The sequence below is a fragment of the Ursus arctos genome, unplaced genomic scaffold (assembly GCF_023065955.2).
Source record: "Ursus arctos isolate Adak ecotype North America unplaced genomic scaffold, UrsArc2.0 scaffold_7, whole genome shotgun sequence".
Classification (NCBI taxonomy): Eukaryota; Metazoa; Chordata; class Mammalia; order Carnivora; family Ursidae; genus Ursus; species Ursus arctos.
Window position 1 is genome coordinate 9,468,419 of NW_026623089.1, and position 15,200 is coordinate 9,483,618.

Below are 15,200 nucleotides of genomic sequence, written 5' to 3' on the forward strand. Positions count from 1 at the left end.
ATACCCTTGCTTGGGTGCCACAGTCTTAACTACAGTTCTGTTACTTTAGAAGCCAGGAGAATAGATTTGATGCCCACACAGTAGTCTCTTCCTCATGGGAAAAAAGGGGCATTGTTTTTTTTTTTTTTCCTGTGTATATCTTAAGTGTGTCAGATGGCCTCGCTGATGGACTTTGGCTTCTTCTGATTTGTAGATGAGCCCATGGAGCCCACCATGGAGGACACTGTTGCGGGTGACTTTGCATTAATAAATAAATTGGATATACAGTGTGATCTTAAAACACTTAGTGATGACCTCAAAGAGAGCTTTGAGAGTGAAGAGAAGAAGAAAGGAAAAAGCCCAAAGAAAGAAGAACCTAAGGAATTAATTCAGTCGCAACATATAGAGGAGAAGTTGGGCTCTGGTGAGCCATCTCATCCACTTAAAGTACACACGGCTCCGAAGCCAGGTAGGGCAAGTTTGCTACATGGCCATTTAAAAATCCTAGTGATTTCCTTTGTGCTTGAGACTTTGTAGCTCCTGGGCGCTCCCATCAGCTAAAAACAGGAACTATGTGAAATCTGCAAAATAGATCCGTATTTTGTACAATTTATTATTACCTGGATTTAGATGGACAAATCATATCTTTGAAAACTGCAGTGTTTAAAAAGCCTGAAATAATAGTTTTATTATCCCCAAATACAGATATTTTAAGAGTTCCATTTCTTCTTACCTTAGGACCCTAGAGGTTTGAGAATCAAATTTTTATCTGTGAAAAGATGTGCTGCTAATAAACATTTTTATTTTTGGTGTGAAGTGAGACAAAGTAAATTTTAGGTATTATGTTCAAAGTACAAACATTGAAGTTCTTTCGTTTATCATTAGATTTCTTTAATCATAATGAATTTTAGTTTAAAAATTTCTAAATTTTGATATTTAACTTCACCTTTAATAACGTCAAAAATTTTTTTTCTATATTTTCACTTGTAAAAGAATTAGGTTTTAAAAATATATTCAACGTTGGGGCACCTGGGTGGCTCAGTTGGTTAAGTGTCTGACTCTTGATTTCAGCTCAGCTCATTATCTCCTAGTCGTGGGATCAAGCCCCATGTCAGGCTCTGGGCTCAGTGCAGAGTCTGCTGGAGATTCTTTCTATCCCTCTGTCCTTCCCCCTGCTCGTGCGCTCACTCTTTCTCTCTCTCTCTGTGTCTCAAATAAAGAAATCTTTAAAATAAAAATCTATCCAACATTAAATGGGTTTATTATATATATGTGTGTGCATGCATGTGTTTGTATGATTTTTTTAAAAAATTATTTCATAAAATGTCAGTTTGGATGGTTATGCTTCAGTTCCTGAGTTTGTTCTTACATTTATTTATATGAAATGATCCAAAGGAGACATTTTTATTACTATTTTAGTTTATCTTATCTAAGTCACGTTAACATACAGAAAACTGCGTTTGCATTTTTCTTGAGTAGTTTTTCTTACATAAGGCTTTCAGAGCATTCAAAGGGATGCCGACTGAGAATTCGTCCTAATTAGTAAGAATAGTGCAATAAAATGTTCTGAATGACTTAGATGATTTCTTTCAACTCTTACTCTCTTGGGTGATAGGGTCAGGTCTTTTATTATTTTAATTGTTTATTATAAAGATTACTTATAGCTTACTAAATTTTAAAAACCTTCATTTTGGAAACATAGACTGAGAATTATAATGAACTTCCACATACCCTGCTCTCGTGTGACACTGTTACTGACTCATGCTGGGTGCTCTTGTTTCATCTGTACCCATCATCCAGTCACCCGCTCCATTACTATATTGAAGCAAATTCCAGACATTATGTCATCCGATACGTCAGAATGCATCTCCAAAAGGTAAGAACTTTTGGGGCGCCTATGTAACTCAGTCGGTTAAGAGCCCCACTCACGATTTCGGCTCAGGTCATGATCTCATGGGTTGTGAGATCTCGCCCCGACTCAGGTTCCACGTGCAGTGGGGAGTCTGCTTGAGATTCTCTTCCTCTGCCCCTCTCCCCACTCATGTCTGTGAGCACTCTCTCTCGCTCTCTAAAATAAATACCTCTTTAAAAAAAGTAGAAAAACTTTCAAATACATATTCATGCTTCCACCAGTACCTCTAAGTAAGATTCCTTAATGTTACTAAATAATCCATGTTTAAGTTTCCAATTTTTAAGTATTTGTTTGCGTCGGGATCCAAACAGCCACATATTGCAGTTGGTTGACACAGTTAGAAAATCTTTGTAGGTCTGTAGGTTCCTTCCATCATTCCCACTTTTTTATTTGCGCTTTGCTTGTTGAAGAAACTAGGTTGGTTGTTCTGGGTTATTTGGTTACATCTGCAGTGAGGTTTAACGTATTCCCTTACCTGCCTATAAACTGATGGTTGGATCTAGAGATTCCAGATTAAATCAGACCAGATTCAAGATTAAATTGTATTTTGTTTTTTGGTGTTTCTGGTTTGTTTTGCTTTTTGGGGAGAGAGAGAAGTCTTACTCAGAGTTCAAATTATTTATTCGAGGGTAAGTAAGGTTACTTCATGGGTGGTGGTATGTTCTTTCAGGAGACATGTAATATCTGGATCCCTCTCTTTGTTAATGCTAATAGCCATGGATCAATGCTCAGTGCCTAAACCCATTGATCCATTAGATATTCTAAGTTTCATTCATCTTTCATTTACTAGCTGGATACTTCCATAAACAGAACCTTTATCTCATCTGTTTTCCATAGAACTCGTAGCAAAGGCAAGAGGAATTCTTGATTGTTGCATTTTATTTTCCATCCTACAAAATAACTCTTCTAACAGTGACTAGTAATTTCCTTTTCTTTCCTTTTCGTTTCTTTTCTTTCTCGGCATTATTGTGAACTTATGGATCTAAACACATTGGCTATGTTTTAATTCTTTACTCGTGTGGGGATTTCTCTAAGTTGGCTTCTAGGTTTTTTCAGGATAAAATGGTAGTAGTCTTGGCAGCTTCCTGTGACATGATGCTCCTGCGTCATCTTGAACAGCCATTTCTCCAAGGAGTCCTGTTTTCTTTTAGTGGAAAATGATATTTGGAGATCATCAACTAGACTAGATATGACCATTATTGCTACTGGTTTGGTCATTGTTTTCTAGGCTTTTCAGTGAACAGATGCAAGGGGTCATGACGTCATATTGGTGCTTCCAGTTCAGATTCAGGGCTATCATACTTTTACATGTTTGTTTGACATTTGGATCTTCTTTCTTCCACACTGAGAAACCTGCTTCTCAAGGACACAGAGAATGGTAGAATTAGGATTAGGATATTGCAGTTACCCACTTGCTTTACTCTATAGTATGCAACAGTTTTAGAATGACAATACTAACATTATCTTCAGCAGTGTGATTACTGAAACAGTAAAAAAAAAATTGCAGTTATTTCCCCCTTATGATATTTCTCACTAAATGTGATATTTCTCGCTAAAAATGTGAGACAATTTTAAAATGTAAGAGTCTTCGGATTTTCTCTGGAAGCATGCATTTCCTTTTTATTTTAAAACTGTTAAAAGTTTATTTCCTTAGGGCGCCTGGGTGGCACAGCAGTTAAGTGTCTGCCTTCGGCTCAGGGCGTGATCCCAGCGTTATGGGATCGAGCCCCACATCAGGCTCCTCTGCTATGAGCCTGCTTCTTCCTCTCCCACTCCCCCTGCTTGTGTTCCCTCTCTCGCTAGCTGTCTCTATCTTTGTCAAATAAATAAATAAAAAATATTTTTTAAAAAAGTATATTTCCTGAAATTTAATTAGAAATTATGCAGGGGGCGCCTGGGTGGCACAGCGGTTGAGCGTCTGCCTTCAGCTCAGGGCGTGGTCCCGGCGTAATGGGATCGAGCCCCATATCAGGCTCCTCTGCTATGAGCCTGCTTCTTCCTCTCCTACTCACCCTACTTGTGTTCCCTCTCTCGCTGGCTGTCTCTATCTCTGTCAAATAAATAAATAAAATCTTAAAAAAAAAAAAAGAAAGAAATTATGCAGGTCTATTGAACTCTATTCAAAACTCTTGGGACTAATCGAGGATCCTTGAGTGGTCTGAACTTCTGTGGGTACAGGGTTGGTATGGTATACTGATTTTATAATGATCTGTTCCCATTCTGTTGAAGGATCTTATTGATCTGGGGAGATCTGTCTCCCCTAAATAAGTTGAAATCCTAATTTGCTGTCTATTGCAGTTGCTAATGTGATAGTACGTATGTGTAGAATAAAGCAACCACAATAAGGATTACTTCGTCCAATGAATTAATTAGCGTAAAGCTGACATAGGTGCTCTTTCATTAAAATGCTGAAAACTTGTTTCTCAGTTCACTCTAGTTTTTTCATTTGTTCCTAGTTTTAAAACTTTGGTAGGGAATGTAGTTTTAAGTAACTTAGAAAGTGCAGGAATTTTTTTTTTTTTTTTTGCCTTATTATCACTTATGGAGTACCTGTATAGGTAAAACATTGTAGGAATTGGTGGTGCATATAATAGCTAATAAGAATAGATAACCCTAATTAAATAGTAGGTATTGTTTTGTTTTTTAAAGATTTTATTTATTTGAGAGAGAGAGGGAGAAAGAGAGCATGCACGAGAGGGGAGGAGGGGCAGAGGGAGAAGCAGAGCCCCGCTGAATGGGGAGCCCGACGTAGGGCTCAATCCCAGGACTCAGGGATCATTCCCGAGCCAAAGGCAGATGCTTAACCGACTGAACCATATCCAACAGTAGGTATTGTTTTATGAGCTACATACGTGTTAACTCATTTAATCTTCACAGAACTCCATAGGTAGGACTGGTTATTATCTTTTTTATATAGACAGGGAAACTTGCCCAAGGTCATCTATCCAGTGACAGAGATGACCTCAGGCAGCCCATGTCAGAGTGTGTGCTCTTAACCAATGCTCTTGTGCCTCTCAGAGCAAATTTGAGGAAGACAGATTCCCAGGCCAAAGAAGATTCATTCTCTAAGGCAACAGAGTAACGGTTAGTTATAGACTCAGTCCTTTGTTGCCTGGTTATTAGACTTATTCAAAATCTGTTTTTATACGTAAAGTTTGTTTTTAATTGGAAAACATGTTAGTAAAGTTGTAATATGATTTTACTATCAGTGAACTCACTATTTTCTCATCAGATTTTTTAAATAATATTATTTGAGAGAGTGAGCATGCGTGAGCGGGGGGAGGGACAGAGCGAGAGGAAGAATCCCAGGCAGACTCCATGCTGAGCATGAAGCCTGACCTGGGACTCAGTCTCATGACCCTAAGCTCATGACCTGAACCAGAATCAAGAGCCAGACGCTCAACCGGACGAGCCACTCAGACCCCCTGCATCAGATTCATTTCTTTTGACCAGCTCTTGGTCTCTGGCAAGTCCCTTAACACCCGGGTCTTGATTTTCTTTTCTTTAAAATTGAACTTGCTAGTCTTGTAAAACTTCATATTGCTGACTTTTATATGATTTGTAAATACTGTTTTAGGATCTTAAAATAGCATTTTTATTTTGTTAATGACTTTAAAAAATTACAAAGGTATGTTCATTGTTAGAGAATTTGGAGAAAAGAGAACACTGCAAGGAAAAAAAGCAAGAAAAGTCCTTTCTGTACTTCTAAACCCATGTAAAATGACTGTTAAGTTTCTTCCCAGGCTTTTTTCTAAATATTTTTCTTGTATCTATTTATACATAAGTGGAATTATTTTTTAACCTTCCATAATGATAAATCCCTGAAAATTTCTAAGCATTTCTAATGACTGTTTGATATTCTGTTGCTTAGCTGTTTTAAAAGTTGTATAATTATTCTATTATTGGGCATTTATATTATTTTGAAGTTTTCAGTTGTGTCCATTATTTGCCAGTACCTCTTAATGATCTGCTCAACATCAAGTCCTTGAAGACTCTAGATGAAAGGGCACTCACTAAAATTTGTGGTGTATTGTAGTAAAATTTTTATATCTTAAAGGCCTTTCAGTTTGATATTTGCTCTTTTAATTCAAACAAAACTCTCATTAACTGGAGCTGAACAAATGAGACCCCATCCACTTGTTAGATGGACAGATGCAAATACTTTCAAGTAAGGGTATTTTTTCATCCAAAAACCTGCCAGGGTGTTTTCTGGGGTCGGTCCTCATTTACACCCAGGTCTTAAGCATGTATTTATGTCAGTGCTTTGAGAGAAATGTCCCTCAGGAATGGGCTGGAAGTATCCATTATCCATGTCCTGCAGTAGAAGATATTTGATTTATGTTTTTTTCAACTTACAAAGGCAGAGAAGTGGATGTATATTAATTTTTTTTTAATTTTCACAGTAAGAGCTGTGTGAAAAGTTTTTGTGACTATTTACTTTCTTTGACAGTTCCTACTTCAAAGATAGAATTTTAAGATCAATGTAGAGCTCTACACCAGAATCTTCGGAAACATCTACCTACAAAGCTAACCTAACTGTTGGAACTCTTAATTCTGTAGAATCCTTGAGACTTTTGGGGGGAAAAAAACTTTTCTAGAGTCAAATGTGACTGGTCTAATATTTTGTGATTGTTTTTAGGCAAAGGGGCAGATTTGAGTAAGCCTCCATGTCGCAAAGCAAAGGAAATCCGGAAAGAAAGAAAAAGGTTAAAACTCATGCAGCAGAACCCAGCTGGAGAACTTGAGGGTTTCCAGGCTCAAGGTGAACCACCATCTTTGTTCCCACGAAAGGCTAATAAATCCAACCAACCCAAATCACTTGAAGATTTAATTTTTGAATCCTTGCCAGAGAATGCATCACACAAGTTAGAGGTACTTTGGAGGGGTGTTTTGTTTTATTTTGTTGCTGTTGTTGGTACCTTGTTAATTTTCATTTGAGGTTATACTACTCAGTTCATGTTTTGCTGTTTAAATAATGGGAAATTAAAGTAAATTGGGATGGAGTAGCATTTGTATTTACTAAGTTAACTGCTATTTGAGAAAAACTTTTTTTTTTTTTTTTTTTTTTAAGATTTAAAATAAGTACTTCAGGCAGTTTGGCTACTATAGTTGTGAAAATAATGCCAGTTTTGGCATGTTACTATGTGAGGGACTCTAGCTTTTTGTATCCCTTGATGGAAATTTAGTATTAAAGTGACAAAATATACTATTTAAAATTTCATTTTTGGCAATTTTGGTTAGATCGTGAAGGAGACTAGATCACACTAGGCAAATCACTGTTTTATCCATTCTAGTATTCTGATCTTGATTAAGGCAACAAATGGTAGTACATATACAAGCCAGCAATTAGGAATTAACTAAATAGTACTAATTTGTACTACTTTAATTTTCTCTCAGTAATTCTCTCAAACCTCTGTAGGCATAGTATGATTACTTTTAGAGTATTCCTATTATTTTTTATTTATATTCCAGATTAAATCTACATTCTTCAGTATTTGGTGTTTATACATTTTTTTCCCTGAAACATTAATGATAATGATTTTATTATATTTTCATATCATTAATAACTGGTCAGCCTTTGAATTTATACCTCAATACCATCTCAGAGCTTTGCTAAGGATCCGATATTGACAATTAACTTCAATGCAATCTAAACCTTAGGATCACATATATTATCAGACTAAGTCTTAACAACTTTGACTATTATAATTCCTTAGCTGCTCTGATTTTGGTTCTTGACTTTCTCCTTCTCAAATTGTAAAGACAATTGAACACACTACTTACAGTATGTAGTAGCAGTTCTACAGCAGGCAGCTTTTACTTTTTTAATGTAATGATACCTTGGATAGGCAGAGATTTTTTTTTTTGTCCACTATTACTACTCTTTCTTCGTGGAAGAATTACTTCTTATGGCATACGTGAAAATTTTCCAGTTGGCCTTTTTATTATATTGCATTCGATTTTCTGTTTTACTATTCTGTTTTGCTAACACATTTTAACTGATTAGTAAATAATGGATGTTAAAATAAGTGGTCACCATTACTGTGCAGTTACTATTGTCAATTCATCCTCATTTTATGTGTGAGGAAACTAAGGCACAGAGAAGTAAATTTATTGCTTTACCAAGATGGTGACATGAAAATTGGAGTAAAAGAAATCCAACTTTAGGGTCTTCATTATTGTCATGAAATAGGGATACTTTGTCAGGGTTGTCTTTTACGCTTATTAAAAAAAAATGTGAGTTTTGAGTTAGCAGTGATGCACGAAGGGTGTCTAAAAATATATATTCACATTTTTAGTTTTTCTGAATGATTTACCGAAGGTGAGTTGCATACAACTAGAATTCAAGAGTATTTATTCGTGTTTGTGTCTTGAGTGCCAAAAGTATTCTGCAATTTTGCAATAGAGTCAGTCTTCTATAATTCAGTCATAGATCTTAGTCTTAAGAGTTTAGAAAGGATCCTCTGCCTTTTTAATGAGTCTATAAATTGGAGAAATACCTTTTTAAAAAAATTTACTATCTTGTTAATTTTTAATGTTAAAGTATTATTGTATGTTTATGCTTTAATATTCGTATGGAAGCTTTTGGTTCTTTTTCGGTGGGAGTAACTTAATGCGTATTCTGTGGAATAAATTAATTAATGAACATTGTTTTTTAACTTCTTCTGAAGGTGAGGGTGGTGAGATCATCTCCACCAAGTTCTCAGTTCAAAGCTACATTTCAGGAGTCTTACCAGGTCTATAAACGTTACCAGATGGTTATTCACAAGGACCCACCTGATAAACCAACTGTGAGCCAGGTCAGCAGGCCAAGTGTAATTTTTCTGTGCAAATGGAACTTTCCCCTCCATTTGATACCATTGTATTATAACTTGATTTATTTGTGGTACATTTTATTCATATTCAATTTGCAGCGTATCTGCAAAACGATAGGAGTGTGGAGTAATGGACATTCTGAAAGTGCAGATTTCACCTAGCACACGCTAAGTGCCAGTCACGTGTAATTGCAATGTGGGAAGTAACGGATAAAATGAATTATCTTTATTTAAAGTCACTATGTCTGGATGTATTTATCTAAAAATTAGTAATAAACAGAGCTCTAAGATAAAATCTTTATGATGAAAAAACAAGGCTTTATATTTTTATGATAGGCATATTTTGCACAACATGGTTAATAGGCTTTATCTCCATTAAAACGTCCTGTGTAGACAGAGTTCATAACAGCTAAATTATACTTTGTTGATGTACTCCCCGTATACAACTGAACGGGACTAGAAAAGTAAGAGAGTAGAATTTTTTTAGGATAATAGAATATTTTAATAGAAGTTCTCATATGCTTGTAGTTTTATAAATCAGATTACCCAAGAAAAATTGGAAGGGGACAAATCTGAAAACACTTAATACTAGTAGAGAGGACAAAAGTAGTGGCCAATACCATGAGCAGCAGTGTTGCCTTTGTGCAGAGAACCACAATAGGTGGAAAGAGTAAAAAAACAAAAGGAAAATAAATTGTCCTGGCCCTTAGGAGTTAAAAATTTTCATAAGTGTTAGTATAAAGTTAGCGTTTTAGGCTCTGGGCCCGTCAGCACGTTCCAGGGTTTATTCATTTCATGAAAAACTCCAGCGCTGAGCTTTGGAAGTGGATTTGCGGAGATCTTACTCTAGCCTCACCTTCAGAAGCACGTCAGCGGGTAGAGACGTTTCAATAGCATTTGCTTGTATTTTCCTTGCTCTGAAGGTGAGGTTAGTACCTGTCTCCTTTGAGGACCCAGAGTTCAAGTCGTCCTTCAGCCAGTCATTTTCTTTATATGTCAAGTATCAAATGGCCATACACCAGGATCCGCCTGATGAATGTGGGAAGACTGAGGTACCTTTTGTGAAACGTTTTTTCCTATCTTGATGAGGTTGTCTATGAAGAAGCATATAATACAGAACTTTCTTTTGCTATTTTCTTATTAAGTAGAGCTGATGATCCTTTTCAGTGTATGTTACTAAATTTTTGTGAAAACAAGTCCTACATGTGAGCATTTAAGTCCCTAAAAAAGGACAGGTTCATATTCAAGGTTCTCTCCAAGAACCTGGTGTAGTGTGTTTATGCGGTCAGTCATCAGCAAACTTATGTGCCAGACCAGACCATGGGCCACGGCACAGAGGGAAGAGTCTCTGCTTTTGAGGAGTTGATAATCAAATGGGAAAGATGGACTAGTGAACAAACTTCTTTTTTTTTTTTTAAAGATTTTTTTTTTTAATTTGACAGAGAGAGAGAGGCAGTGAGAGAGGGTACACAAGCAGGGGGAGTGGGGAGGGAGAAGCAGGCTTCCCGCTGAGCAGGGAGCCCGATGCGGGACTGGATCCCAGAATGCTGGGATCACGACCTGAGCCGAAGGCAGACACTTAATGACTGAGCCACCCAGGCGCCCCTAGTGAACAAACTTCTTACCAAGAAGCCAGTAGAAAATAATTAAGTGTGTTGAGATTACATTAGACTATCACTTAACAAGCATTTACTGAGGGCCTATATTTTCCAGGCTTGAGAGATCTAGATGAATGAGAGGTCGCATAGTTTGTCACAGGGGATATTTTAGAAGAAAGATGCCAACAGATGCAGAAGAATTAAAGTTTGGATTTGTTTGTTTGTTTTAATGACACAGACTGTGTTAGATTAAAAGAGATGATTAGTAAGACAGGAGTTAATGCTGTGTGTTCCCGGAGAGAGGGCTGACGTTCAGGTCTCCCAGAACCTTCCTGGGTGAAGTGTGGTCTGCAGACCAACAGCATCCACCTGGGATGCAGAATCTGGGGTCCCACTTCTGCCCTGCTGAATCCAAATCCACATTTTGAATTAGGTCTCTGGGCAATTTGAATGCCCATTCCGGTTTGGGAAGTACTTCCCTAAGTTCCCCATTGAGACATGCAGTTGTGGATGATAGTATTTATGAATAGTAAGGAGTCTGCCAGGTGCAAAAAGCTCCCTTTGATATTCTCGGTGTGGGGGGTTCTTACTCCTTCTGAACATTACTCCTTCCTTTTACCCTGGTGATTCTGGCTCTGCGCTGCCTGCTTACCAGGTATGAATGGTTGGGCCCCGACACCAGGCTGTGATCTGATGTGTTTACGGGGTAAAATTACTTTCCTGGAACTTGGCCCACTTAGGCTTCAGGCCTCTGTGGAGTTCAGTCCTGCAGACTAGTCCATTGCTAATGGCGTTCACAGCCTGCTTGGGGCAACAGAGGGGCAGGCAATTCCAATGGCATTAGGGTTAGCTGTTGGGTTAGTAAGTAGGGGAAGCCAGCTTAGAGGTTTTCTGAAGGAGGTGACTTCTGAGCCAAGTCTTAAAGGATAAGTAAATGTTTGTCAGGCCAAAGGGGAGAAGGGCGTTCTTGGCAACAGGACTATATGCAAGAAATGTTAAATGCCACCTATGGAATATTCTTGCTGAAGAAATTGAAACTAATTATAAGCTTCTAGATGGAATAACCGGTTCACAAAAAAATACGAGGGATAAAGGATTATTTAAAGTGGTATCTGGGTACTTCTGTAAGACAAATACATAATATACAGTGTTTTTTTCTTAAAAAGGGAAATCTCTAGATTAAAAGTTGCAAACTTTAAAAAGTATATAACTACAGTACCATAATCACGCTCAGCAAGCTTAACAATAAATATGTCATCTAATGCCCAGTACATGTTTGATTTCCTTTAGTTTTCTCAAAAGTTGGTTTGTTTGGATCGGGATTCATGTAAGATCTATACATCCCATTTGGTTGATACTCTCTTAAACATCTTTTAATCTAAAATAAATTTCCTTCGTTTTGGGGCGCCTGGGTGGCTCAGTCGTTGAGCGTCTGCTTTCGGCTCAGGGCGTGATCCCGGCGTTCTGGAATCGAGCCCCACATCGGGCTCCTCTGCTGGGAGCCTGCTTCTTCCTCTCCCACTCGCCCTGCTTGTGTTCCCTCTCTCGCTGGCTGTCTTTCTCTCTAATAAATTAAAAAAAAAAAGTCTTTAAAATAAATTTCCCTCATTTTTAATAGCATTTTTAAAAGAAACCGGGTTGTTTATCTTAGAATTAATCTTGCTTCTATTGATACTCTGAAAATGTAAGCCCATGTACATGCGGTATCTGTGTGCTTGTGTGTGTGTGATCTTTCTCTCTGTATATGCGGTGTGCATGTGTGTATGTGTATCCCTGTGTATGCATGTTTTTACAACATTTCAGTACATATACATATACTTAGACATACACGCACATATCTCCCCCTTTATTATACGAACGTAGTGTGCGTGGAGGTCACACAGAACATATATAGAGATCTTCATTTTCTAGCCCCCGAGTACTAGCATGGTTTCTTCATTCTGACCTTTACTGGTGGCTATTTGGCGATTTCTAGTCTTTTACCCTTTCATAGTGTTGCAGTGAGTACCCTTGTACATAGAATTGTTTGTATTTTTGTCACTGTGTCTTTGTTATAAGCTTCCAGATTACCGGGTCAGTTCCTCTCCAGAGGTATTCCTCTTCACAGGGGTTGTACCCTTTTGTAGCCAGCAATCTGTGTGCATTGCCTATTCCTCCATGGCCTTAGTCACTGAGATTTTGTAAGAATTGTGAATTTTGGGGGCGCCTGCGGGCTCAGTCGTTAAGCGTCTGCCCTTGGCCCAGGGCCTGATCCCAGGGTGCTGACTTCCTCTCCCACCCCCCCTGCTTGTGTTCCCTCTCTCGCTGGCTGTCTCTGTCAAATAAATAAAATCTTAAAAAAAAAATAATTGTGAATTTTTGCCACATACATGCAAATGAAATTTGTTTGGTTTTAATTTTCATCCCTTTTATTATAAATGAAATTGAGCATGTTTTCTTGTTTAAAATCCATTTGAGTTTTATCTTCTGTGAGCCATGTGGTCATAGTTTTGTTTGTTTTTCTAGGAGTACTTTATCTCTTTCTGTTTCTTGGAAACTGTTTATCTGTTAAGGTCCTAAGCCCTTGGGATAAAAGTTGCAGATATTCCTTTTTAGTTTATCGTTTACTTTTTTACTTTGCTTATGGTGTTTTGCAGTGCCAAAGTTGATTATTATGCCATCAAATAAGGGGCCAGAATTTATAGACCTTAAGGTCTTGGACTTTAACCTTAGTGGTAATAAATAAAGAATGATTGAAGGATTTTAGATAGTGGAGCTAGAGAATTCCATTTAGTTGTTAAGAAATGTGTTAGGATTTGATAGGCAACAGAAACCAAAGTTGAATTGACTTTTTTAAGAAAGGATTTATTTGCATATGTAACAAAGAAGTTTTGGCTTCATTAGATCTCAGGAAAATACCATAAATAGCTCTTGTTTGTGGTCTCCCAGCTTGCTTTCTTTGTAAGGATCGAATCTGAAGCAGGCACGTGGTGGCAGAGATGAATACTGCCAGTGTAAGATACGTTGTTCTCACAGCGAGTGATCTCAGCAAAAAATAACATGCACTTCTTTTCTTATTTCAGTAAGAAGTCCCGAGAAAGGTACTGATTGGCCCAGTTTGAGGTACATTCTTATCCCTGAACCAGGCTCTGTGACTAGGGGATGGAGAACTCTGGTCATGTCTGGATCACATGCCCCACCCAAGAGCTTAGGTAGAGGAAGGGGCTTATTTGAACCACATGTTTTAAGAAGAGGAGAGGAGTGGTTCCCAAAATAATGTTGGCCAGGTGGCAGGCATGTGCAGGAGGTTTTATTTAAGAGTGGTGAGACTTGAGGCAGAGGCAATGAGGTATGATGGACTTGAAGTCATACTGGTGGAAGAGGATGGTGAGGGTACAGCAGACACTTTGGAGCTAGCGTTGATGAGGATTTGGTGTTTGACCTGAAGGATGTTTGGGAGTTGGAAATGGAGGAGAGGGACGAGTCCAGATTGATTTTTCGTTTCTGACTTGCGTGATTGGGTACACCATGGTGACCTTATCTAAGAATTACAAGAGTAAGAAGAATTTGTGTGCTTTGGGACAGAAAATGCGTTCTGCGTTGGGCAGGTTGAGTTTGAGAAGCTTGTAGGACAACGAACCGTGGGAAGATACTGATGAAACCAGCATCTGGAGCTTAGCATCTGAAGAGGCTCTCTAGGGTGGTGGTCTGTATTTAGACCTAAGGTGTGATTGAGACTTCTCCCCCTCACTCGCCTGACCCCTTGGGGCTTGAACTCACAACCCTGAGATCAAGACCTGAGCTGAGACCGAGTTGGATGCTTAACTGACTGAGCCACCCAGGCACCCCAATTGAGGCTTTTTAAAAAAGGCTTTGCATTATTCTGTGTGCTAGGTTATGTTTCTCAATTTTGTTATAGATTATGGGACAACAATGTGTGGTGTAAAGGATACATGTTATAGGGTAGTAATCCATACTGTAAAAGTGGTATATATTTTTTTAAGAAAGATGAACATGGCATTTAATTAAAATTCTAATACAGTATATTTTAATTTGAACCATTCAGATTTGTATTTCCTTCGTGTGCAGTTAGCTGTACATTTTTTATTTACATTCACTGTCATCAGTAGTACTGAACTCTGGGTATGTGATTTGACCTCGTGTTTAAATAGAAATATGTAATGGATTTCTTTATTATAGCCAAGTGGCTTTGCCTTAATGATCTGTTTTATAGGGTCACATGCTTACAGCAAATTTGTACTGGTGAAAACGATTTTGACAGAATTGTACTCTGATATCATAGAAGTGAGTATGGCTTGGTAAATATTGTATTGTGTTTGATAAATCCCTTGACTTTTAGATCATCCATAGCATTTTATTTACTTGACATGTAACTGACTTCGTACAGAGTTTTCAGAGACATAGGAAATGGTATTGTTTTTCTTAATACGTAGATTTCTCTCTCATCCCTCTGAATATAGTTTCTAAGAAATAAATGTAAAATAATATCTTGGAGGTCAAGACTGCACTGGGCTTTTTTTTTAAATAACAACTTTATGGAGATATAATTCACCCATTTCAATATATGATTCAGTGCTTTTTAGTACGTTCACAGTTAAGCAACCATCATCGCTAACACCAGAACATTTCATCAACCCAAGAGAAACCCCATATCCATCAGTAGTCACTCATTTTTTCCTGAATGTCCCAGCTCTAGGCAATGACTGTTCCATCTTCTGTCTGGATTTACCTAATCTGGATATTTCATGCAAATGGATTACACAGTATGTGGTCTCTTGTTGACTGGCTTCTTTCACACAGCACAGTGTTTTCAAGGTTCATCCATGTTTTAGCACATACTGGTATTTCTTTTTATGGATGAATAATATTTCATCATACCCCATTTTGTTTCTCCAT

The 15,200-nt window shown here is 37.8% G+C and overlaps 1 protein-coding gene across 34 annotated transcripts in view; it reads left to right on the forward strand.

Annotated features, from left to right (window-relative positions):
* The window catches only part of ATE1 (arginyltransferase 1), a 224,508-nt gene that overhangs the window by 11,785 nt on the left and 197,523 nt on the right, over positions 1-15,200 (forward strand). For 11 of the 34 annotated variants that reach the window (XR_008958029.1, XR_006408964.3, XR_007190064.2 and 8 more), the window contains 4 exons: positions 194-448; positions 6,531-6,763; positions 8,563-8,691; positions 9,630-9,758. Coding sequence is in view for 26 of the 34 variants with exons in the window: in XM_044382203.3 (XP_044238138.2) it covers positions 194-448; positions 6,531-6,763; positions 8,563-8,691; positions 9,630-9,758 (746 nt within the window). In the remaining 8 variants the exon portion in view is untranslated. The remainder of the gene's footprint in view (positions 1-193; positions 449-6,530; positions 6,764-8,562; positions 8,692-9,629; positions 9,759-15,200) is intronic. The other 23 variants (XR_008958031.1, XR_007190067.2, XM_026494302.4 and 20 more) reach the window with 6 other exon arrangements.